The sequence below is a fragment of the Syzygium oleosum genome, unplaced genomic scaffold (genome assembly GCF_021117445.2).
Source record: "Syzygium oleosum isolate NSW1041296 unplaced genomic scaffold, Sole_v2.1 Sole_v2.08, whole genome shotgun sequence".
Taxonomy (NCBI): domain Eukaryota; kingdom Viridiplantae; phylum Streptophyta; class Magnoliopsida; order Myrtales; family Myrtaceae; genus Syzygium; species Syzygium oleosum.
In genome coordinates this window covers 3,124,747-3,151,178 of record NW_026607492.1, presented here as the reverse complement: position 1 = coordinate 3,151,178, position 26,432 = coordinate 3,124,747, and the positions used below count along the sequence as shown (strand labels likewise).

General features: G+C 42.1%; 1 protein-coding gene and 2 pseudogenes across 1 annotated transcript; all 3 read right to left on the bottom strand.

The window, feature by feature from the left end:
* Positions 1-1,020: 1,020 nt before the first annotated feature.
* On the bottom strand, positions 1,021-1,782 carry LOC130138849 (MDIS1-interacting receptor like kinase 2-like; annotated as a pseudogene).
* A 1,239-nt stretch (positions 1,783-3,021) lies between these two features.
* LOC130138785 (probable leucine-rich repeat receptor-like protein kinase At1g35710) lies at positions 3,022-13,665 on the bottom strand. Its single transcript, XM_056313896.1, has 4 exons — positions 11,520-13,665; positions 10,732-11,143; positions 3,627-4,084; positions 3,022-3,539 (listed from the first exon to the last, which is right to left on the bottom strand). Exons 1-4 carry the CDS (start codon positions 13,663-13,665, stop codon positions 3,022-3,024), a joined length of 3,534 nt encoding a protein of 1,177 aa, XP_056169871.1.
* A 4,459-nt stretch (positions 13,666-18,124) lies between these two features.
* LOC130138754 (MDIS1-interacting receptor like kinase 2-like) lies at positions 18,125-20,985 on the bottom strand (annotated as a pseudogene).
* Positions 20,986-26,432: the final 5,447 nt, after the last annotated feature.

The following is a 26,432-nucleotide window of genomic DNA, read 5'->3' as shown; positions in this document are numbered from 1 at the left end:
GTCTCATGGTTGTTTCAACCAAACCATTTCAGAGCACCCGCCTGAGCCATGAACCTTCCGCCGCCGTCGCAGCGTTTTGGAACTGTTTTGCACTCTGATCATGATGTGGTAGAATTCTCGATCGAGATGGAGGCCGATTCGGAGTTGACGGATGAGCATGTGCCTGATGAGGATTCAGATGAGGATTCCGAAAAGAGTGAGTCAGAGTGGACGCCATCTAGAGGGCGTAGGGATAAGTTTTGGAGCTGAGGAAGAGTTTGGAAGTGTCCCACTTTGGTGTAGCGTTACCCAGGCTGCTAACCTTTTGTGATAACGGTGGTTTGCAGTTTCGTAGTCCAATGTGCATATTTTGCTTTGTGGTTTGTAAATTGGCGGTTGTGGCATACATTTATGTTGTAAATGGATATTGTACTTAATTCGAGGTATAGTTTAAGATTTGGTGGTTTGGCAATTTATTCTCCCTAGTACCCCAGGTAAATTAATATTTGGGTGTTTGATGTTTCCGCCGCGATTAAACTCTGATGGGTTAATTTGGGTCGGCGACGTTTCCTGGGATGTCGCACTAATTCGACCAAAGAGGGATGTCGCGTGCTCGATGGGGTTCGGGGTGTGACATTTACTTTGTACATATATGCATTTATCATACAAAAAAGGAAAGAATAAACAAGATTACAACGATTATACTCTTCTACTTTATTTCCGAGTATCCTTGATTGAATCAATTCAAATCAAGGTTAAAGATAAAATCGTATCTTTCTCCAACGGGATGCTCACCCATTATTGTTTCTATTGCTACCACCCCGAAGCTGTATACGTCGCATTTCTCATTGACGACCAAAGTGTAAGCGAGCTCTTAAAAAATAAAAAAAGGTCATAAATTAGATGAGGCTTGAAACTAAGTTCTCAATCATAGCTAGTGCATTGTCAAATGATAAATATGTAAGCATGATGAAGCGTCAACATGTTATTACCAAATGGGGGGGGGGGGGGGGTTGGGGGTGTTTAAGAATATTGATCAAGCTATGTGCCTTTAGTAATAACATTCCGCAAAAATATGGACTATTGTTGCTCACCTAGCGCTATATCCATGAGTGCCTGCAATATTTACAGTGAGATTAGATGAGAAATTAGGTTCCATGAATCTTGCCGTGCCGAAATCTAATAGGAAAGCCTGCATTTTGTTGTCCAGCAAAATGTTGTTGCTAGATATGTCTCGATGAATGATTGGCCGAGCGCAATCATAGTGTAGGTAAGACAAGGCATGTGCTATATCCCAGACAATCTTGAGTCTTTTAGGCCAATCTAGTTCCACCGCTTCATAGTCATCTCTCAAAACACTGAATAGACTTCCCCTTTCCATGTACTCATAAATCAAGAACATGCATCGCTCGTGTAAGCAAAATCCATAGAGCTTAATTATGCTTCTATGTCATACTTCTGTCATGTGCTTCACTTCATTTAATAAGCTCTTGTCGAAAGCTGGGTTGCTTCAAGACGGTGAAGTTTCTTTAGTGCCTTGATTTTCCCACTGGGCAATCGCGCTCTATAGACACTACCGTATCCACCAGTTCCAATGCAATATTTGATATCAAAGTCTTCTATTGCATTGATTATGTCTTCATATGCAATTCCCCCATCATAATTCCATATTGACAAGAAATCTCCATTTTTTTCCATTGTCTCTAATTGCATGCTCTTCTTTCTACGCCGAAATATGATCGAAGGGCGCAAAACAAAATGGAAAATGAATGGTATAGCCGTCAGTGGTATAAGTATTGTCATAAGTACAACCCAAAACATTCTTCTAGAACCATCAATATTTTCCAAACCTTCGTTGCCTATGAAAGCTCCATAAGGAAGATGGGCTCGATTATTTGGAATTTTTCCCGTGAGATAATTGTACGACAATTCAATGTAATCTATGTGACCAAGAGTCGGAGGGTCATCCCCCAAAACGTATTGGAACTCAAATCTAGGTAGATAAAACTATTTAGATTTCCCAATTTGGGAGGGATTGAACCATAAAGGTAATTACTATGAATGTCAATTACTTCTAACATGGTGAGGTTTTGGAGACAAAGAGGGAACTCACTGGTTAGCCGATTGTGGGACAAGTTGAGGGGCCTGAGCTTTGGGAGTGCACATATTTGAAGGGGAAAGATATTACCCAAATTATCATCATGTAGCCTAAGAAAGGCCAGATTCGAGAGCAGCGAAAAATTTATGCTGCGCAAATCACATGCGACCTTGTAGTCGTATTGGCCTCGTTGTGTTATGTTTATCTTGACAACGCTGCCGGAATGGTTGCATGAAATGCCAGGCCACATGCAATGTGCTAATGAAACGTTGCTTGTAAGGGGGTTAGGCCACCACCAACCACGACGAAGAGCATTTGCCTCTGTTTCCATGGCAGTATATTCCAAACCTTCATTGCCTTTGAAAGACATATGACGAACATTGAACAGATTTTGTAGAACATTTCCCATGAGATGATTGTACGATAAGTCGATGTAATCCAATTTGGAAAGCTTTTTGAAATTGGGAACTGAACTGTGAAGAGAATTGTTCGCAAGATTGAGGTAGCTTAACGCAACCAAACTGTCAAGTTCATGAGGGATTTGTCCAAAGAAGTTGTTAAAGCTCAAATTTAGATTGGTGAGACTCTTCAAATCTCCTATTTCCGATGGAATAAGGCCAGTGAAGGAGTTTGAGCTCAGCCTCAAATCAATCAAGCTCTTCAAGTTATCTATTTTTGACAGGATAGATCCACGATATTGATTCTCTTCCATACTCATATATGCCAAGTTTGTCAAGTTCCCGATTTCCGGAGGCATAGATCCATTGAAGGAGTTTTGTCGCAAATAGAGATGCATCAAGTTCCTCAATTTCGCTAGAGATGAAGGAATGGGACTGACGAAGGAGTTGCATTCTAGGTCAACGTGACACAAGTTCATGCAGTTCCCTATCTCAAGCGGGATGAAGCCTTCTAAAAGATTAGAGCTGAGTTGTAGACGGTGTAAATTAGACACCAAGAGTCAGAGGGATCGTGCTGTGAAGCAAATTGGAATTGAGATTCGGGTAGATCAATTTCTTCAGATTTCCCAATTCGAGAGGGATATATCCACCGATTATGTTGTCTTCCATACTCAGATATGCCAAGTTTGTCAAGTTCCCTATTTCCGAAGGAATAGATCCATTGAAGGCATTTCCTTGCAAATAGAGATGAGTCAAGTTCCTCAATTTCGCTAGAGTCGGAGGGATAAGGCCATGAAGCGAATTGAAACTGAAATCTAGATGGATCAGCCTCTTTAGATTTCCCAATTCTGGAGGGATGTATCCACCGATTCTGTTGTCTTCCATACTCAGATATGCCAAGTTTGTTAAGTTCCCTATTTCCGGAGGAATAGATCCATTGAAGGCATTTCCTTGCAAATAGAGATGAGTCAAGTTCCTCAATTTTGTTAGAGTCGGAGGGATAGGGCCAGGAAGCAAATTGAAATTGAAATCTAGGTGGATTAGACTCTTTAGATTCCCCAATTCTGGAGGGATAGGAGTATCGGTTTAACTGTTATGAATGTCAATAACTTCTAACGTGGTGAGATTTTGGAGACAAAGAGGTAACTCACCGGTTAGGTAATTGTTGGACAAATCAAGGTGCCAAAGCTTTGGGAGTGCACATATTTGAAGGGGAGTGATACCGGTGAGGTAATTATAAGGCAGCTGAAGAGAGCCGAGATTCGGGAGTAGAGAGAAATTCATGCTGCTCAAATTACTTCTGAACCAGCGGCCGTAGCAACCTCTTGGTGGCATGTTTATTTCGACGACGTTTCCAGAATCGTCACACGAAATACCCCACCACATGCAATGTGACAAGGAAGTGTTTCTCGTAATGTAGTCAGGCCACCACCCACTGCGACGAAGAGCATCCGCCTCTGTTCCCGCGGCAATGACAGGGCGGTTGTGGGATAGAGCAAGGGCAATAACGATCCATGTAGCTGCGGTCATCAGCTGGCGAACATGCAAGCCGACGGGTTTGCTTACAGGATTCAAATGAAGCATATGGAAGAGGAAGGCCTGAGTTTTGCTGTAATATATAAGTAAGGGCAATCCAAAAGAAATGACTTTGTGCAGAGCAATTTAACATGTGACGACTTGGAAGTCTTAAATTACTAATTGAAGCCTCGCGTCACCGTCAGGTTTTGGGCCCCGTGGTTTTGTTTGGTCTCAATAGAGGGGCGTAGTGGGACTATGCATCTAATATAAAAGAAACGATTGTTCGAAAGAGGACTCCATGATCAAAATAATTTATTGTTAACTTTCATTTTAATCAAATCATTTTGTTTTAAAGCCTCGAATTATTGGGTGAGTGATTAAACGTTCAATTTAAATACCATAGATTTTGTCACAATATCCCACGTTCGGATTAACCTCTCCAGCCATCCTGTTGTGGAGCTTTACTAGATACATGTGAACAGGCAATTTACAAGCATTCGAGACCTAATTTAAGTTGATCAATTGTTGTAGCTAAGTTGATTTATGGTGATTTGGGTGTAGACAAGTTGAAATCCATTATCATCCATAAAAGTGCGGATCAAGATAATTGGTTCATTGTTTGGAGGATGTTGAAAATATGTCTCGAGTTTGAGCCCGTGAACGAATCCGATCCGAGATTAATTATATATATATATGGACGTCCACCGTGGAAATATCTTTGTTTCGGTGTCAAAGGAATCCGCGTTGGGCAAGGATTCCAAGCAAAACAAGGGGGAAAAAAATACGGAAATTGACTTTCCTAAATGGCGTTGCACTCTAGACTTTGCAATTTCCTAGTTTACGAATTGGGATCGGACTCCTTGGCGGTGCTATACAATATATAATTGTTTAAGGACTTGTTTTCGGAGAGTTGAGCTTGCAAGTGACACTCTGAACAGAGGGTGTGCTATTGTTGCCGCAAGAAGATTGCCCGAAACGCCGATAATGTGAGTGCTTGGTGTCCGTGGCTGTGGCAGTGCGGGTCTTCGTGCAGTGAAGTCTTTGTTCAGAAAATTACATCCTAGAGTTCAAGTGTTTGTAGGAAATTAAATCTTATTGTAAGATTTGTATAATTCCTTTGCGAGATTGAGAGATTATTTCGTGAGTAATTGTGAGGCTAAACACTGAGTGAGTTATTGGATGTAATTAGGGCTTGAGAAACACTTAAAGTGTTTGAGTGACTTGAGTGTGGCTTTAAACTCCGTTGTATCGATTGATTTATAGTGGAATTCCGTGTTGCTCTCCGGTGAACGTAGGCCACTACGACCGAACCACGGAAATCTAGTGTCTAACTTATTTCCTTATTCTGTCTATTTTACTGTTTATTTGCTTGGTTTCCGCAACAGAGCAAACATGTAGATTTATGTGCATGAAAGAGAAACTTATTGTTCTATTATCTTGAGTATCCGTGAATGTGAACTTCTGTCAAAACTCCATAGTTCCCCATAATCCACCACAAAAATCATGCACATGGCCTTCTTCCTCGAAGAATTTATAACTTGTATATATTGCCACAAAAGTACAGACAACTTGAGCAGTAAAATAACCTTTCCCAACCCACAGCCAAGTAAAAGAAGAAAAAGAAAAAAACTAACCTTTCCCGAGATAGAATCTAACTCATATCCTCATTTTTAAGTATATTTACACAACATTATAGTAGGAAATTGAGTCTTGAACACAATAAACATAGACTTGTCTTCAGCTACTATTGATGTTGTCAATATGACTGGGGACAGATACTGAAAGTCAAAGTCTCAGGAGGGGCCAAAACCTAAAGACAAGCAACTCAAGATTAAATTCTAGGTAAGTATAAGTTTAGTTTGTGATATATCCATGCTCAGTTTCGTTCTTGAAACAAAAGGCCTTTTCACATTAAATTTTGATTAAAGTGGTATTATTTCAATTTCAATATGAACTATTGTGCATAGCGGCTGTATAATTGGGAAACTATATAACATGTAACGCCATGCAAAAGAATTCAAGAAACCAATCGAGATTAATGTCAGAGATGATTGATAACTTAAAACAAAAATCAGATCATTACAAAGTATCGAATGAATTATAATTTAAAGAATAAAAGGAATTCCAACGTTTTTCCTTTTCCATTAATTATATGTAATTTTGCATCATAACTCGAATTTCGTTTTCAAAAGAAGGGAGCGTAGGATGATTTAATTCTATACTCATAAGTATTTCAACCTACAATTGGTTGAAGTAGAAGGGGGTAAATGTGTTTTTATTTAGAAGCCATATTAAGAAATTGCATATTCTCATTAATTGATATAAGCAGATAAGCAACTTTCAAAAAGTGAAAGGGAAATTTCTGCAGAAAACGATGAAAAAGGAATTAAGTTTTCTATTACAAAAGAAATTGCCACACATTCACAAACATTTTGACGAACGACATGTGTTTCTGGAAATGATTTTGTAATTGAATTCTTTTACATGTCAATCATCCGTCGCAGACGTGAACACTGGCCGGCACCGGCCGTCCGGATGACGCTGACGTGAATAATTTTTAATGATATGTTATTTCATTCGTTTATTTTTTTATTTTATTTTATTTTTCTTTTTCTTTTCTTTTCTTCCTTCTTTTCTTTTTCTCTCGCGATCTGGGCGTGAGGCCAAGGGGCGGTGAGATCGTTGGGGTAGTAAGTGGTGTTCGTGTTGGTGGACCTGATGGGTTTCGGCTGAGCAGGAGGAGAGGTCAGCATTCTGCAAGGAGTTGGAGGCAGTGAGGGAGAGAGACACACCGGGCAAAGCCAGAGAGAGGTTTAAGAGTCTCGAGCTTCGTCTTCTTGTCCCTGTTTTCCCTCTCAATCTCCTCCTCGGCCTCTCTGTCTTGGAGAAATTCCACCTGCTGCTTCCACCGCCGTTCGAATTCATGAAACCACGCAATTATCATAATCACCACCGCCCTTGATCGGATTCTCAGACCCCAACGTGATATCCTTCCCCTTGTAGCTCGCTTTTTCGTGCGAAATCTCGCCGGGAACGTCCTTCCTGAGAAAACCCAGCTCAGAATTGTCGTACATGCAGCTGAAGGTCGGCTCTTGCTGCGAGTCCGAATTGCCGGTCCTTGAGTTTCTTGAATGGAACCCATCAAAGCCCCAGCCATGGCGAGGCTCGGCCTCGCTAGTGGCCGACGGGGGCGGGCTTCGCTAGAGGCCAGCGAGGTGACCTCGCTGGTCCTCACCTCTAGCTGGTCGCCAAGGCGACCGGCTAGAGGAAGAGGGAAGGGTAAAAAAAGAAAAAAAGAAATAAAATTCGAAATATATTAAATATTATTAAAAATTATCCACGTCAGTATTGGCCGACATCCATGCCAACGCTGGCCGGCTAACATTGACCAGATAGACTGAATTGGCACAAATACAAAAGGTTTATGACTGAATTGGCAAAAAAATTTAAGACTGAATTAATACAATTACAATAAGTTTATGACATTTTTGGAAATTTTCCCCCGATCTAGTTCCCCCTTTTCGACATCATTTCTCAAAACACGAAATAGACTTCCACTTTCCATGTTTTACATAAATCAAGAACATGCGTGCCCGATGTATCAAGAACTTTGGATCTTGTTCCCCGTGGGTCGAGCCCGTTAACGATCATTTAGGTAGAATCATAATTAATGAATAGCATCATGTACTCTCTTTCGTTGGAAGTGTGCTTGAGGTATACAGAAAGTGCGGCATACGAGATTTTAAGGCGGAAAAAAATGATTTTATGATTTTAAGGTTCTTTTATTTATTTATTTTTTGGGTTTTATGTCGATGGGTTTCCTTGTCTCTGTGTCCTTGTGTTCATCCATTCTGATTAAATTTAAAGGTTGCGTTCATTATTACAAAACTTCAAGACATGAATTAATTTATACGGTTGATTGTGTCTTCATAATGGATGAACTCTGATTCCGCAACATCGTGATTGCGAAGTGGCATGCCCTCCATCGTAAGCTTCACGGTTAACTAATGATGATTCCACTAGAAGTTGAACCAGCTTACACATGGAAGTTGCACAAATTCCAGAAGTCAAGGTCTTTGTCGAGTACGCTCCTCAAAAGTCAACAAGTCAAGGTCTTTGGACGTGTATTGATTGCCGGACCAAGAGACACGGTCCGTCTAGAGTAATCGTCGTGGTCTTTTGTTGTTTTCGTGATCTAGGATCCTTGGCCATCGAAAAGGAAACGTTGATCAATTTGCCGCCTTTAATTGACTAGCAAGCCTTCAACTAGACAGAAATGATCCCGAATAACACGTAGTGAGTATCCTTACGTTGCCTAATTTTCGTGGCCACAACAACACAACACCACTTATCATGCATTCCGATCTTACTGTAAAGACAAAAAATAAATGACTGTCAGATAAATGATTCTCACTCCACATTGCTACTTAGGTAGATTTTAGCCTAGCTAGTTTAAAAAAAGTTTGCCGTGACTTGAAATTGCAGAAGCCGTATCCTTTGTATCCTCAACCACAATTACCAATTTGCAGCATCATTCTATCAATCAACTCTTCACTGGTTGGAATTTTGTTTGCTATTACTGGGACAAGCACTTCATGGTCCTTGCTCTTCTTGTAGGCTTGATGAAGTTTCCGTTGATCCACCTTCCCACCATACTCGCTCGATTCATTTGTTGGAGCTGCGCAAGTGAGATTGAATGGAAGGGCTTGGCCAACGCTGGTTTTGGAGCGAGAAAAGCTTCCGAAACTTGTTTCATTGTGGGTCGTGACTTTGGATCGCTACTTAAGCAAGCAAGCGCCAGAGAAACTACCAGAAAGATATTTCTTGCGATAGAATTCACTCTTGGGATTGGCAAGCGTGGGTCTAATATTTGATGTAGGGGAATATTACCAAAAAAGTCCTAAACCTATTGCAATTGAGCCAATTCAGTCATAAATCTTTTTTTTTTTATCAATTCAGTTCTAAATTTTTTGCAATTGTGCCAATTTAGTCCATCCGGTCAGCGTTGACGTGAATGCCGGCCGGCTGATGCGGCAATATTTTTAATATATATATTTTTATTTTTTTTGAATTTTTTTTATTTTTTTCCTTTCTCTTTTTTTTTTTCTTTCCTTCTTCCCCCTGGCCGGCTAAAGGGAGGCTTGCCAGCGAGGTGACCTCGCCGGCATCTGGGGACTGGCGACAGCGGAGCTCGCCATGGCTAAGCGAGCTCGACCTTGCCCAAATCTGGCGAGGTCGAGCTTCGCCATGGCTGTGTGACGGCGAGGGCCGGTGAGGGCGGAGCTCGCCATGGCTGGGCGAGCTCTGCCCTCGTCGCCGCTGGGTAAGCTCGACCTCGCCTAGATCTAGCGAGGTCAAGCCTCGCCATGGCTGTACGACGGCGAGGCTCGCCCAGCCATGGCGAGCTCTGCCCTCACCGCCGCTGGGCGAGCTTAACCTTGCCCAGATCTAGCGAGGTTGAACCTTGCCATGGTTGTGCGACGACAAGGCTCGCCTTCACAGGCACTGGCGAGGGCGGAGCTCAAATTTTTTTTTATTTTTTTCCTTTCTTTGTTTTTTTTTGGCCTTTCCTTCTTTGCCCGGTCCAATGGCCGAACCGGCCAGGGGTTAGGGCCGGCGAGCTCTTGTCGGCCCCTAGAGAGGCTCGCCCTCGTCGGCACTAGCGAGGGCAGAGCTCGCCATGGCTGGGCGAGCTCGACCTCGCCATGGCTAGGCGAGCTCGACCTCGCCCATAGCCATGGTGAAGCTCGACCTCGCCAAATCTGGGCAAGGTCGAGCTCGCCCAGCAACGACGAGGGCAGAGCTCGCCCAGCCATGGCGAGCTCCGCCCTCGCCTCGCCCAGTGACAGCAAGGTTCGCCCTCACCGGCGAGCCTCCCCTTGGCAGGTCCGGCCAGGGGGAAGAAGGAAAAGAAAAAAAAAAGAGAAAGGAAAAAATAAAAAATAATTCGAAAATATATATATTAAAATATTGCCACGTCAGCCGGCCGGCGTCCACGTCAGTGCCGACCGGCCAAAAGTGACTAGATGGACTGAATAACACAATTGCAAAAAGGTTTAGGACTGAATTGGCACAATTGCAATAGGTTTAGGATTTTTTTGGTAACTTTCCCTTTGAGGTAGCATAATATCTTCTTTGAGGAGTGTTGACAACATCAAAATGACATCACCTAGATGCTTGCCTATTATCGTTTCCATTGCTACCGCTCTAAACCTTTATATGTCACAATTTTCATTGATGACCAAAGTGTAAGCGAGCTCTAAGAAAAGGACAAAAAGTTGATGAATTAGATGAGGCTCAAAACCATGTTTTCAATGTTAGTTAGTGTACTATCAAAGGACACATTTGTCAGCATGATGAAACATCAATGGCGTTTGTTAACCGCATGGGGGTATAGTAGATCGATCTAGCTATGTGCATCTAGTTATAACATTTAGAAAAGTATGGAGGACTATTGCTTGGAGGACGCTGTTGTTGTTGAGTAATTGAACTTCTGCTGTTCCTTCTAATAATTTTACATGATGATACATTGTTTATTGATCATGCATTTCAATCTTACCGAAAAGAAGAAAAAAAATGGATGTCCTATATAAACAGCTTCTCACTCCTATACGTAGTATGGTAAAAAGTTTTACATGACTTAATAATGTGCAGAAGCCACACAGTTCTATATCACTTACACCAAATTGTAGCATCATTTTATCAATCTAACTCTTTACTGGACAAGCACTTACTAACCCTTGCTCATCGCTTAGTCCTGATGAAGCTTCTGTTGATCGATCTTCCAACCATAATCTGTTGTTATCTCGGAGCTGAGCCAATGAGATCTCATGGAAGGGCTTCGCCAACGGTAACTTTCGAGCTAGAAAAGCTTCCGAGACTTGCTTCATAGTTGGTCGGGACTTTGGATTAGCACTCGAGCAAGCAAGCGCAAGAGAAACTATCAGAACAATACTTCTTGCGATAGAGTTCTCTCTTGGATAAGGTAACCGCGGATCTAAGATTTTATGTAGCATGATATCTTCTCCACAGGATGTCCACAACGTAGATACAATATCTCCTGGATGCTCGCCCATCATCGTTTCCACTGCTATCACTCCAAAGCTATATACGTCGCATTTCTCATTAACAATCGAAGTATATGCGAGTTCTGGAAAAAAAAAGATACAAAAGACATCAAAAATTTTGGTAGTTGAGGCTTCAAACATGATGATTGCACCTTTACCACCGCCCCGTCGCTGCCCGAGAGGAGCAACTTTTCCCTCCCCGTCCTCACCCCACATAACTATGTGCGGCACTCCACCCCGCTCCATTTGCCCCTCCAATTTTTCTTTAAAAACAATTAATTTAATTTCCACAATAAAACGTTGAATAGAAATGAATGATTTAGTAATACCGATATTGATGTAATACAACATCGAGAAATCTTGACTATTCCGACAAATATTTACTTATCGGACTTGTGCCTCTACTAGTAACTTTCAGGATTAAAGAGAAAAACTTATGAAGCATGAAGTATTGCTCACCCGGTGCAATATATCCATAGGTGCCAGCGACATTTGCGGTGAAGTTAGACGAGGAATCAGTATCTAGAAGCCTTGCGGTGCCAAAATCTGATACAAAAGCCTGCATTTTGCTGTTCAGTAAGATGTTGTTGCTAGATATGTCTCGATGTATAATTGGCTGAGTGCAATCGTGGTGCATGTAAGACAAAGCATGTGCCGTATCCCGAACGAGATCGACTCTTTTGGACCAATCCAATTCCACCGCTTCGACGTCAACTCTCAAAGTACAGAATAGACTTCCCCTTTCCATGTATTCATAAACCAAGAACATGCATCGCTTGTGTAAACAGAAACCATGGAGCTTGATGATGCTTCTATGCCTTACTTCTGTCAAGTGTTTCACTTCATTCCGAAAGCTCTTGTCGAAGGACGGATCCTCCGCTTCAAGACGGTGAAGTTTCTTTAATGCCACGACTTTCCCATTGGGTAATCGTGCTCTATAGACGCTACCATAACCGCCAGTCCCGATGCAATATTTGATGTCGAAGTCCTCTGTTGCATTAATTATGTCTTCATATGCAATCCTCCCGTCATAATTCCATATTGACAAGAAATTTCCATTTTTCTCTATAGTCTTTGATTGCACGCTCTTTGTTGCACGTCGAAATAGGAAGCAAGATCCAACGACTATAAAGGAAATGAATATTGCAGCCAGTGGAATGAACCTCGTCATGTAATGAATTACGCTAGACCTTCTTCTGTGGGCTTGGGTTTCGTCAAACTGGTTCAAATCTTCGTTACCAAGAAAAGCGGTATCAGGGAAAGCAGCCCTGAGATTATCTGGAATTGTGCCGTTGAGATGATTGTATGATAAGTCGAGGCGACGTAACAAGTAATTGTTTTTAAATGTGGGAATTGAGCCAGAAAGAGAATTGTTGTGCAGATCGAGATCCCTTAAACTGCTCAAATTCTCAAGTTCAACAGGGATTTTCCCAACCAAGTTGTTCAAGCTCAAATCTAGAAATGCGAGATTCCTCACGTCTCCTATTTCCAATGGGATGACACCATCAAATATATTTTCCCGTAAATTTAGCTCGATCAAGCTCTCTAAATTGCCTATTTCCGATGGAATTAAACCACCGAGTTTGTTTTCTTGTAAATAGAGATAAGTCAAGCTTCTCAAATTCCCTATTTCCGGAGGAATAGATCCACCGAGTTTGTTTTCTTGCAAAGAGAGATAAGTCAAGCTTGTCAAATTCCCTATTTCGGGAGGAATAGATCCACCGAGTTTGTTTTCTTGCAAAGAGAGATAAGTCAAGCTTGTCAAATTCCCTATTTCGGGAGGAATAGATCCACTGAGTTCGTTTCCTTGCAAACCGAGATCAGTCAAGCTCATCAAATTCCCTATTTCCAGAGGTATAGATCCATTGAATTCGTTTCCTTGCAAATAGAGATAAGTCAAGCTCGTCAAATTCCCTATAGACGACAGAATGGGACCAGTGAAGCTGTTACCACTTAAATCAATATCATCCAATTTTGTGAGGTTCCCAAGTTCTAGAGGGATAGAGCCACCTAATTCGTTTGAGCTAAATATGAGAGATCGTAAATTATACAAGAGACCAATAGTCGAAGGGACTGCACCGCTGAGCGCATTCAACCCGAGATCCAAGTAGGTCAATCTCTCCAGATTTCCCAGCTCGGGAGGGATAGAACCACTGATGTGATTATGACCGATATGAAGTATTTCAAGCCTGGTGAGGTTTTGGACACAAGGAGGCAACTCGCCGGTGAGAGAATTGTGGGACAAGTCAAGGTGAGTTAGTCTTGACAGAGTACATATTTGAAGGGGGATTTTGCCAGCCAGTCCGCTGTAAATGAGTTGGAGAAAGGTGAGGCTCGGAAGGAGAGAGAAGTTCATGTTGCTGAAATTACCTCCTATTGGGTACGCAGTTGCCAAGCGAATCCCGTTGACGCTCCCAGAGGCATCGCACGATACCCCGGGCCACGCGCAATGAGGTAAGGGAGTGTCGCCGGTAACGGAGCTAGGCCACCACCCGCTGTGGAGAAGCGCACTTGCCTCTGACTCACTAGCAGGCGCTGCTGCTGCAACAATTGGATTGTAGCAGGAGAAAGCTATAGAAGTAATCAGTATAATAACTAAGGACATGTTGCAGATTATGCTCATCATGGGGTGGCCTCTTCGTTCGCTGTAGTCGGAGAAACAGGGTGTTGTTCAGTAACGTGTTATACCGCACTTATATAAAGTAAAACAAGAAGACGCTACTGTGCTGATGCGTCAAAGGAAACGCGTTCTGTACGGTTCACGCGTTCATCTTTTTAATGGCTCGACACACTTACGTTCAACCGTAACTCTCTTAGACTCAAAAAAGAATAAACTCTGTTGGACTTTTTCCTTCCTTTTTGTTTAGAGATGATGGAGTTGCCATCATCTCGTAGGGCTGTAAAAGGGACACTAATCACTACAAAGTTGAATTAGTCTGCGAACCAATCCAAGTTTCAGCACCCCCGCAAACCAAAAACTACACGTCCAACATTATTTCGCCAGGTTATACCAATCTTTTTTAAATATTACCAACAAGTTACTTGAAAAATGTCGTTTATTAGCATCTTTTTCTATACCTACAATACTTATTGAAATTTACCTACCCGGAAAAAGAAAATCTCATTTTTTTATGCAGAACTGTTGAAAATATGTCTCGAGTTTGAGCCCGAAGCGAAAATCTAAATATTCCGAATTGGATATTTTGCGGACGGCCGGAATCGAGCAAAGCAAATCACGTGATTTCCCTCTACAAATTGGAGTCCAACGTGATGACGGATTTTGACGGTGAAAGAATACTTAAAAAGGAAATTGTGGATTTGTAGTTTGGCTAAGAGAAAAGAAAAGAAGTAATTTCTGTTTTGAAACCAAGGATAGAAATAATCCTTTGGAGTCGGCCGAGGAGAATAGAAAATTAAAGGAAAGTCAAATCTTGGAAAATGGTTGACCGTATCTTGCATGGACTTCCTTTTTACGTGTTGAATTAGGCCACTGATCGTTTCTTGGGCAAATATATAATTTTCTGTCGTGTGCTCCTTCGACCGCAGTTGTTGATGTGAGCAGACTCGAAGCACCGTTTTCTCTGAGTGCCGTGGACATCCATAGGTGCTGGGCGCTTGGTGTTGAGTTCGTAATTTTGTTCATGGAATTACACCAAGAATTCAAGTGTTAGTAGCGATTAAATCTTGTAGTAAGATTTGTGTATAATTCTTTCGCGAGATTGAGAGATTATTTTGTGAGGAATTGTGGGGCTAAACACTGCGTGAGTTATATTGAATGTAATTGAGATTTGGAAAATACTTAGAGTGTTTGAGTGACTCGAGTGTGGTTGTAATCTCCATTGTATCGCTTGATCTATAGTAGAATTCTGTGCTGCTCTCCCCGTGGACGTAAGTCACTACGATCGAACCACGTACATTTGGTGTCCGATTTATTTTCTTGTTGTGTCAATTTTATTGTTCGATTGTTTGACTTCCGCAACAAGAACAATAGAATTTTTCCCTGCCAAATTCAATTTTATCTTTATTTTTTTGTGACAAGATTTAACGAACTATGAAAAAATGAGGCGACTCTTTTTTTAGTAGATAAAACGCGCTAAATCCCATAGTACCCAAGCACAAATTTCACACGCATGTCGGTACATCTACTGCCTTCTCTAAGCAAATGTAGAAAACATAATTATAACAGCATTGGCAGTAGACGATTTTCTGCCCTTTTAGGCAGGTCTCCACTTAAAAATGCACCATGACGCAATATTCTCAGGTGGCAATTTACATGAGATAAATCGGGTAAAAGATGTCTCTCTCTCTCTCTGCCCGCCACTCTGCCACCGTTGCAGTCGCACCACTGCCGCTGCTACCGTGAGGCCGCTGCTCTTAACTCGACCTAGATATGAATTAAAGAATGAGAGAGAGAGAGAGAGAGAGAGCAGCTGTTTGGGGCTTTCGTTGGGTTGAACGAAGTAAGATGGTCCTGCTGGAACAAGACTTCGGCTCCGTTTATTTCGCGAAAAATGTAACATTTCCATAAAATGTTATTCAAGAAATCATTTTTCAGAAAAATAATAATATTTTCTAGTGTTTAGTTGAGATCTGAAAATGAATTGGAAAATATTTTTCCATTATTTAGTAAGGAAATTTTTATAAAAAAATTTTGGCCTCGATGGACCCAGGCACGAGCGTCAAGGACCTAAGCTTGACCTCGATATTACCGGGCCTGGTGTCCTGGGCATGGGCATCGGTGTCCCGACCTCGGCCTCGATGAACCCTAGCACAACCTATATGGACTCGGGCCATAGCGTTGAGACCTGGCCCCACTGCCAAGGACCTGAGAACGAGCAATGGGGTTCTCGTGCTCAAGTGTAATGTTTCTGGTCTAAGCACCGATACCTAATCACATTTTGAAAAATGATTTCCGATTTTTTAAAAAGAAATCATTTTCCTGAATTTAAGTTTTGAAAGGAAAACATTTTCCATTGATAATGAGAACATTTTTTGTTAACTTATTTTCCTAAGCAATCTAATGGCTAGAAAATAAGAAAAATGTTTTCCTGAAAAATATTTTCGACAAGACAAATGGAGCCTTCCTATAAGAGCTTTGTTGAATAAGATGTTAGATATCTTCGGAAGAATTTTGGATCACGTTCCATGTGGGTTGAACCCGATAACGATCATTTGGGGAGATTCATAATTTATGAATGGCATCATGAACTCTCTTTCATTGGAAGTGTGCTTGAGATATACAGAAAATGCGGCAGACGAGATTTTAAGGCGGAAAAAAGAATGATTTTATGATTTTAAGGCTCTTTTGTTTATTTTTTGGGTTTTATGTCGATGGGTTTCCTTGTCTTTGTGTCCATGTGTTCATCCATTCTGATTAAATTTAAAGGCTGCGTTCATTATTAAAAACTTCAAGACATAAGTTAATTTATACGGTTGATTGTTTCTTTATAATGGATTAACTCTGACTCCGCAACATCGTGATTGCGAAGTGGCAGGCCCTCCATCGTAAGCTTCACAGTTAACTAATGATGATTCAATTAGAAGTTGAAGCAGCTTACACATGGAAGTTGCACAAATTCCAGAAGTCGAGGTCTTTGTCGAGTACGCTCCTCAAAAGTCAACAAGTCAAGGTCTTTGGACATGTATTGATTGCCCGGCCAAGAGACACGGTCCGTCTAGAGTAATCGTCGTGGTCTTTTGTTGTTTTCGTGATGTCGGATCCTTGGCCATCGAAAAGGAAACGTTGCTCAATTTGCCGTCTTTAATTGACTAGCAAGTCTTCAACTAAACAGGAATTATCCGGAATAATACGCAGTGAATATCCTCAAGTTGCCTAATTTTCGTGGCCACAACAAGACATTATCACTTACCATGCATTCCGATCTTACTAAAAAAGACAAAATAAATGACTGTCAGATAATTGATTTTCACTCCACATTGCTACTTAGGTAGATTTTAGCCTAGCTAGTTTAAAAAAAGTTTGACGTGACTTAAAATTGCAGAAGCCGTATCCTTTGTTACCTCAACCCCAATCACCAATTTGCAGCATCATTTTATCAATCTAGTCTTCACTGGTTGGAATTTTATTTGCTACTATTGGGACAAGTACTTCATGGTCCTTGCTCTTCTTGTAGGCTTGATGAAGTTTCCGTTGATCCACATTCCCACCATACTCACTCGATTCATTTGTTGGAGCTGCGCAAGTGAGATTGAATGGAAGCGCTTGGCCAACGCTGGTTTTGGAGCCAGAAAAGCTTCAGAAACTTGTTTCATTGTGGGTCGTGACTTTGGATCGCTACTTAAGCAAGCAAGTGCCACAGAAACTACTAGAACGATATTTCTTGCGATAGAATTCACTCTTGGGATTGGCAAGTGTGGGTCTAATATTTGATGTAGCATAATATCTTATCTGAGGAGTGTTGACAACATCAAAATGACATCACCTGGATGCTCGCCCATTATTGTTTCCACTGCTACCGCTATAAAGTTTTATACGTCACAATTTTCATTGATGACCAAAGTGTAAGCGAACTCTAAGAAAAGGACAAAAAGTTGATGAATTAGATGAGGCTCGAAACCATGTTTTCAATGTTAGTTAGTGTACTATCAAAGGACATATTTGTCAGCATGATGAAACATCAATGGTGTTTGTTAACCGCATGGGGGTATAGTAGATCGATCTAGCTATGTGCATCTAGTTATAACATTTAGAAAAGTATGGAGGACTATTGCTTGGAGGACGTTGTTGTTGTTGAGTAATTGAACTTCTGCTGTTCCTTCTAATCATTCACTGATCCATTCATAACCCTTTTTAATTATTTCGTTTAGTGTCACAAAAGACTGCCAAGAAATTGCTAGGAACTGCAAACCAAAGACTATCTATTGAAATTATATGGTCAGCGGAACAAGATAACTCAAGTCAAAAGCAGCTTCCGACATACTTTGCCTAAGTTCAATTTTGGCGGGCCCAAAACCCATTTACAAGTTTTCCACCTCACCCGTGTCTTTTGAGAGTCTTCTCTAATTTGATTTCTTTGAGCCAATTGTAATACGTTGTGTCCATCCAAAATGAACGGATAACCGCTAAATCAGTGAATTCAATTTGAAAACTTGCATCAATTATTGAGTGACCATCTAAATAGAATCAATTACGTTGTAGAAATTGTGTATGGGTTCTCGTGTATTATGTTGGGACTGGTGCGGGTCTCTTTATTTCCTGATGCATTGTTTATTAATAATGTATTTCAATCTTATTGAAAAGAAGAAAAATGAACGGATGTCCTATATAAACTGCTTCTCACTCCTCTAGCATAGTACGGAAAAAAGTTTTACATGACTTAATTATGTGCAGAAGCCATACACTTTTATATCCTGAATCACTTTCACCAAATTTCAGCATCATTTAATCAAGCAACTCTTTATTTGGACAAACACTTAATCACCCCTTGCTCATCGCTTAGTCCTGATGAAGCTTCTGTTGATTCACCTTACATCCATGATCTATTATTATCTCGGAGCTGAGCCAATGAGATCTCATGGAAGGGCCTCGCCAAGGGTAACTCTCGAGCTAGAAAAGCTTCCAAGACTTGCTTCATAGTTGGTCGGGACTTTGGATTAGCACTCAAGCAAGCGAGCGCAAGAGAAACTATCAGAACAATACTTCTAGCAGTAGAGTTCTCTCTTGGATAAGGTAACCGCGGATCTAAGATTTTATGTAGCATGATATCTTCTCCACAGGATGTCCACAAAGTAGATACAATATCTCTTGGATGCTCGCCCATCATCGTTTCCACTTCTACCACTCCAAAGCTATATATGTCGCATTTCTCATTAATGACCAAAGTATACGCGAGTTCTGGAAAGAAAAGATACAAAAGACATCAAAAATTTTGGCGGTTGAGGCTTCATACATGATGGTTGCACCTTTACCCCCTCCCCGTTGTTGCCGGGGAGGAGCAACTTTTCCCTGCCCGTCCTCACCCCACATTACTATGTGCGGCACCCCACCCCGTTCCATTTACCCCTCCAATTTTCCTTTAAAAAAAATTAATTTAATTTCCACAATAAAACGGTGAATAGAAATGAATAAATTAGTAATACCGATATAGATGTAATACAACATCGAGAAATCTTGACTATTCCGACAAATATTTACTTATCGGACTTTTTCCTCTACTAGTAACTTTCAGGATTAAAGAGAAAAACTTATGAAGCATGAAGTATTGCTCACCCGGTGCAATATATCCATAGGTGCCAGTGATATTTGCGGTGAATTTAGACGAGGAATCAGGATCCAGAAGCCTTGCGGTGCCAAAATCTGATACAAAAGCCTGCATTTTGCTGTTTAGTTAGATGTTGTTGCTAGATATGTCTCGATGAACAATTGGCTGAGCACAATTGTGGTGCATGTAGACAAAGCGTGTGCCGTATCCCGGATGAGATCGACTCTTTTGGACCAATCCAATTCCACCGCTTCGACGTCATCTCTCAAAGCATAGAATAGACTTCCCCTTTCCATGTATTCGTAAACCGAGAACATGCATCGCTTGTGTAAGCAGAAACCATGGAGCTTGATTATGCTTCTATGCTTTACTTCTGTCAAGTGTTTCACTTCATTCCGAAAGCTCTTGTCGAAGGACGGGTCCTCCGCTTCAAGACGGTGAAGTTTCTTCAATGCCACGACTTTCCCATTGGGCAATCGCGCTCTATAGACGCTGCCATAACCGCCAATCCCGACGCAATATTTGATGTCGAAGTCCTCCGTCGCATTAATTATGTCTTCATATGCAAACTTCCCATCATAATTCCATATTGACAAGAAATTTCCATTTTTCTCAGAAGTTTCTGATTGCACGCTCTTTGTTGCGCGTCGAAATAGGAAGCAAGATCCAACAACTATACAGGAAATGAATATCGTAGCTAGCAGAATGAACATCGTCATGTAATGAACTCCGCTAGACCTTCTTCTGTGGGCTTGGGTTTCGTCAAACTGGTTGCAATCTTGGTTACTAAGGAAAGGGGCATCAGGATAATCAGCCCCGAGATTATCTGGAATGGGGCACTTGAGATGATTGAATGATAAGTCTAGAAATTCGAGATTCCTTAAGTCTCCTATTCCCGATGGGATGGCACCAATAAATCTATTTTCCCGTAAATTCAGCACGACCAAGCTCTCCAAATTGCCTATTTCCGGTGGAATAGATCCACTGAGTTTGTTTTTTTGCAAATAGAGATGGGTCAAGCTCGTCAAATTCCCTATAGACGACGGAATGGGACCAGTGAAGTTGTTGGAACTTAAATCGACATAATCTGTTTTTGTGAGGTTTCCAAGTTCTAGAGGGATAGAGCCACCAAATTCGTTTGAGCCAAATATGAGGGATCGTAAATTGTGCAAGCAACCAACAGTCGGAGGGACTGCGCCGCTGATTTGATTATTACTGATATCAAGAAATTGAAGCATGGTGAGGTTTTGGACACAAGGAGGCAACTCACCGGTGAGAGAATTGTAGGACAAGTCAAGGTGAGTTAGCCTCGACAGAGTACATATCTGAAGGGGGATTTCACCGGCTAGTCCGGTGTGAAAGAGTTGGACAAAGGCGAGGTTCGGAAGGAGAGAGAAGTTCATGTTGCTGAAATTACCTCCTATTTGGTACTCAGTTGGCAAGCGAATCTGGTTGACCCTCCCAGAAAAGTCGCACCATACCCCGGGCCAGGCGCAATGAGGTAAGGGAGTGTCGCCGGTGACGGAGGGAGGCCACCACCCGCTGTGGAGAAGCGCACTTGCCTCTGACTCACTAGCAGGCGCTGCTGCTGCAACAATTGGATTGTAGCAGGAGAAAGCTATAGTAGTAATCAGTATAATAACTAAGGACATGTTGCAGATCATGCTCATCATGGGGTGGCCTCTTCTTTCGCTGTAGTCGGAGAAACAGGGTCTTGTTCAGTCACGTGTTATACTGCACTTGTATAAAGTAAAGCAAGAAGACGCTACTGTGCTGACGCGCCAAAGGAAACGCGATTTGTACGGTTCACGCGTTCATCTTTTTAATGGCTCGACACACTTGCGTTCAACCGTAACTCTCCTAGACTCGAAAAAGAATAGACTCTGTTGGACTTTTTCCTTCCTTTTTGTTTAGAGATGATGGAGTTGCCATCGTCTCGTAGGGCTGTAAAAGGGACACCAATCACTACAAAGTTGAATTAGCGTGCGAACCAATCCAAGTTTCAGCACCCCCGCAGACCCAAAACTACATTTCCAACATTATTTCGCCAGGTTTTACCAATTCTTTTTAAATATTACCAATAAGTTACCTGAAAAAAGTCGTTTATCAACATCTTTTTCTATACCTACAATACTTATTGAAATTTACCTACTCGGAAAAAGAAAGTCTTATTTTTATATGTAGAACAATAGAATTTTTCCCTGCCAAATTCAATTTTATCTTTATTTTTTTGTGACAAGATTTAACGAACTATGAAAAAATGAAGCGACTCTTTTTTTAGTAGATAAAACGCGCTAAATCCCATAGTACCCAAGCACAAATTTCACAAGCATGTCGGTACATCTACTGCCTTCTCTAAGCAAATGTAGAAAACATAATTATAACAGCATTGGCAGTAGACGATTTTCTGCCCTTTTAGGCAGGTCTCCACTTAAAAATGCACCATGAGGCAATATTCTCAGGTGGCAATTTACATAAGATAAATCGGGTAAAAAATGTCTCTCTCTCTCTCTCACCCGCCACTCTGCCACAGTCGCAGTCGCACCACTGCCGCTGGCACGCTGCTACCGTGAGGCCGCTACTCTTAACTCGAGCGAGACATGAATTAAAGAATGAGAGAGAGAGAGAGAGAGAGAGAGAGAGAGAGAGAGAGAGAGAGAGAGAGAGAGAGAGAGAGAGAGAGAGAGAGAGAGCAGCTGTTTGGGGCTTTCATTTGTTGAACGAAGTAAGATGGTCCTGCTAGAATGGGTTTTCGGCTCCATTTATTTCGCGAAAAATGTGACGTTTCTGAAAAATGTTATTCAAGAAGTCATTTTTCAGAAAAATAATAATATTTTCTAGTGTTTAGCTGAGATTTGAAAATGAATTGGAAAATATTTTTCATTATTTGGTAAGGAAATTTTTATAAAAAATTTTTGGCCTCGATGGACCCAGGCATGGGCGTCGAGGACCCGGGCTTGACGTCGATATTACCGGGTTTGGTGTCTTGGGCATGGGCATCGGTGTCTCGACCTCGACCTCGATGAACCTTGTGACATCCTGAAATTTGTCAATTTGGGATTTATGAAATGCTTGGTTTTATGAACGTACTCGTAGTTAGTTTTCGCCCGGAACTGATCATTCCTGGGATACTAACCATTAGGGAAAGGCTAATTAGGGATTTAAATTCGCGCGACTAAAGAAAATTCGATCGTGAATTGATTTTTGATCATAAAATCGCCGAGGTGATATTTTGAACCACTGTTGGCCAATCCAAGGATAGCCAGGGGTCAGTTCGCCACTGTCATAGTAGTGGATCGCGGGTGATTCTGCTGGACCACGAAATGAAATGACGAATGATCCAGAACCTATATCGAACGATCGTGCCCATCGGAACTAGCGATCGATCCTCGCGATTATATTGGCAACCGAGGTCGTCACGATCCGAATGGACTTGCACGTAACTTGATTTAGTATCAGTCACGAGTCGAATAGGCGAATTTCCCTGAAAGCCACCCGTTAGTCTGAGAATCGCTCGAGTTACGTTATATAAAATTCATTTATTTATTTGAGCCCAAATTGGACATCGGAAAATTAGGAAGTCACAACGGGACGTTAGGACGACGTTGTGGTTGGAACGTACAGCTTCGGATTTTCCCGAATCCTTTAGAAAAATTCGATTTTGGCGAGAAATGAGGAAAGTGACCATTTTACCCCTAAGAATTTGTTAAGGGCAAGTTTTAAGAGGGAAGGGCGTTTTGGTCATTTTGCCTTAACTTTTGAGTTGGATAATTTTGCCCTTGGACTCTTTGAGAAATTCTCAAATTGCCCTTGGATATTTTGGAAAAGATTCGATCCGGGCCGTTGATTTCAAGATAAGATCGAATCTCAGCCGTTGATTAAAAAGATTAGAGAGGGGCAAGATGGTAAATTGCCAAGTGGGTCAAAATTGGACTATTTTAGTCCAAATTCCTCTCTCTCTCTCCTCATTCTCTCTCTCACCTCACGGCAACCCCCCCAACCGAGAGCTCTCTCTCTCTTTCCCCTTGGCCGCTCGCCGCCGCACCGTCGCCACCGGCCACCGCCCGTCCGCCGTTCCGCCTCCGCTGTACTGCACCGCCACCACCTCACGCCATCCCCTCTTCCTCCCGGTTTTCTCTCTCTCTCTCGTGTGGCCGTGGGTCACGGCCAAGGAAGTCGCCGCCGCCGCGCGCCGTCCACGCCACCGCCGAGCCGCGCCGCCGCTCGCCGCCGTCCCCGCCGATTGCCACCGCTTTCCGCTCTAGCCGAGTTAGTCTAGAGTCCGGTAAGTTGCAATCTAAACCCCGCCTAGTATATCGGGTATTATCAGACCCGTTTGGACGTGATTTGGTGTAGTTTAGGGGTTGATTCGATTGGCGGACCTTAGGATTAAAATCGGAAGATTTTGGTGGATTTTTAGAGGCCGATTGGTGGCTGAAAATTGCTGTTTTGAGTGCTGTGATGTGCTGTTTGGTGTTCGGTTGGTGCCGTTAGATCCGGCTCGGAATTTCGTGAAAGTGCTGTGAAGGGCCGGGAGTGAGATATCATAGTTTTGGTGTCGAAAAAGGACAAATTGCGTGTTGGTTGTATGTTGTGATGTGGCTGAATTGATTTGATTGATTTGGGCGCCTCTGAGTGCGCATATTTAATACATGAGTATGCACGCATGTGAAATTTATGGCGTGTGATGTGCGTGTGATCACTAAAAGGCCCGGAGGCGTGTTGACACGAGTTGTGATGTGATTGTGGGATCGGACCGAGGCATTATAAGCTCGGGTTTCGATCACGTAGGCCTGTCGCATTTGGCTCAGACTGAGAAAAGAAAGTGAGAATGAAATCGGTCTGAGGCACGATCAACTCGGGTGAGACCGGGATCGAACCGAGGCATTATAAGCTCGGGTTTCGATCACGTAGGCCTGTCGCATTTGGCGCAGGCTGAGGAAAGAACGTGTGAATGGGATCGAACCAAGGCGTGTAATGCTCGGGGCGCGATCGTGTGGGCCTGAGGCGTGTTTACGCGGGCCGAGGAATGTGATTGAGAATGGGGTGTGTGGTATGGTAAGAGAAAGTGGGATCGGACCGAGGCGTGTGATGCTCGGGGCGCGATCGTGTGGGCCTGAGGCGTGTTTACGCGGGCCAAGAAAGTGATTGAGCTAGTGGGGTAAGATGAGGAAAGTAAATGAAATTGATGTGATAGTGCGTGATCGATGTGTGTTTTTGGCATTGAAATGTGTGTGGTTTGGGGTGCGCGAAGTTTGAAATGCGTGCGAGTTTTGAATGTTGTGATCATGAACTAACGTGCAGGCTGAGTATGCCAAGGGTCCAGGTAAGTGTGATTGCGTGGATAGTGTTTGTTCGTGTTGCTCGTTTGTGTGTCTGAACTTGTCTGGAATACGTGGTAGCCTAGGTAGGGTTTAGGTTGTGACTTATTGAGAAGTGTCTCATGGTTGTTTCAACCAAACTATTTCAGAGAACCCGCCCGAGCCTTGAATCTTCCGCCGCTACTGCCGCAGCGTTTTGGAATCCCGATGCACACCGAGCATTCAGGAGTAGAATATACCTTGGCTGCTAATCCCTTTATGAGGTCGAGGACGCGATCCGTAGAAGCGAGTTGGTGTGCATGTATTATGAGTTTGATATTAAATTAGGGAGAGCTTGATGTGAATAGTTGGTGGTGTAATCAGGAAATCCGTTCGGGTGTATACTATCAGTTGATGTAAACCTAATGGGTGTTGGAAGTGTTTGGTTGTAAAGAATTGAATGTTGTATATTTATATATCGATGTATAGTTTTATGTTTGGTGGCTTGGTGATTTATTTCTTCCTGGTGTTCTCCAATTTTATTGTCCGGGTTTATTTCATTGGTTTCCGCCGTGATCGAACTCTGATGGAATCGTGAGGTCGGCGACGTTTCCTGGGACATCGCACTAATACGACCTGAGAGGGAGATGTCGCGAGCTCGATAGGGTTTGGGGCGTGACAAACCTAGGCACGACCTATATGGACTCGGGCCATAGCGTCAAGACCTGGCCCTACTGCTAAAGACCCGAGAACGAGCGTTGGGGTTCTCGTGCCCAAGTGCAGCGTTTCTGGTCCAAGAACCGATACCTAATTACATTTTGAAAAATTATTTTCGATTTTTTAAAAGGAAATCATTTTCCTGAATTTAAGTTTTGATAGGAAAACATTTTCCGTTGATTATGAGAACATTTTTCGTTGACTCATTTTCCTAAGCGATCTAATGGCTAGAAAATGAAAAAAATATTTTCCCGGAAAATATTTTCAACAAGACAAACGGAGCCTTCATATGAGAGCTTTGTTGAATAAGATGTTAGATATCTTCGGAAGAATTTTGGATCACGTTCCATGTGGGTTGAACCCCGATAACGATCATTTGGGGAGAATCATAATTTATGAATAGCATCATGAACTCTCTTTCATTGGAAGTGTGCTTGAGATATACAGAAAATGCAGCATACGAGATTTTATGGCGGAAAAATGAGTGATTTTATGATTTTGAGGTTCTTTTATTTACTTTTTGGGTTTTATGTCGATGGGTTTCCATGTCTCTGTGTCCTTGTGTTCATCCATTCTGATTAAATTTAAAGGCTGCGTTCATTATTAAAAACTTCAAGACATAAGTTAATTTATACGGTTGATTGTTTCTTTATAATGGATTAACTCTGATTCCGCAACATCATGATTTCGAAGTGGCAGGCCCTCCATCGTAAGCTTCACGGTTAACTAATGATGGTTCAATTAGAAGTTGAACCAGCTTACACAGGGAAGTTGCACAAATTCCACAAGTCCAGGTCTTTGTCGAGTACGCTCCTCAAAAGTCAACAAGTCAAGGTCTTTGGACGTGTATTGATTGCCGGACCAAGAGACACGGTCCGTCTAGAGTAATCGTCGTGGTCTTTTGTTGTTTTCGTGATGTAGGATCCTTGGCCATCGAAAAGGAAACGTTGATCAATTTGCCGCCGTTAATTGACTAGCAAGCCTTCAACTAGATAGAAATGATCCCGAATAACACGTAGTGAGTATCCTTACGTTGCCTAATTTTCGTGGCCACAACAACACAACACCACTTATCATGCATTCCGATCTTACTGTAAAGACAAAAAATAAATGACTGTCAGATAAATGATTCT

Coding starts and splice junctions, on each gene's coding strand:
- LOC130138785 (XM_056313896.1), bottom strand. CDS start 13,665: ATGTCCTTAGTTATTATACTGATTACTTCTATAGCTTTCTCCTGCTAC. Junction 11,144..11,519: donor CTATGGATATATTGCACCGG/GTGAGCAATACT, acceptor TTTTTTTTCCAG/AACTCGCATATACTTCGATT. Junction 4,085..10,731: donor GGACTAAGCGATGAGCAAGG/GTTAGTAAGTGC, acceptor TATATATTACAG/CAAAACTCAGGCCTTCCTCT.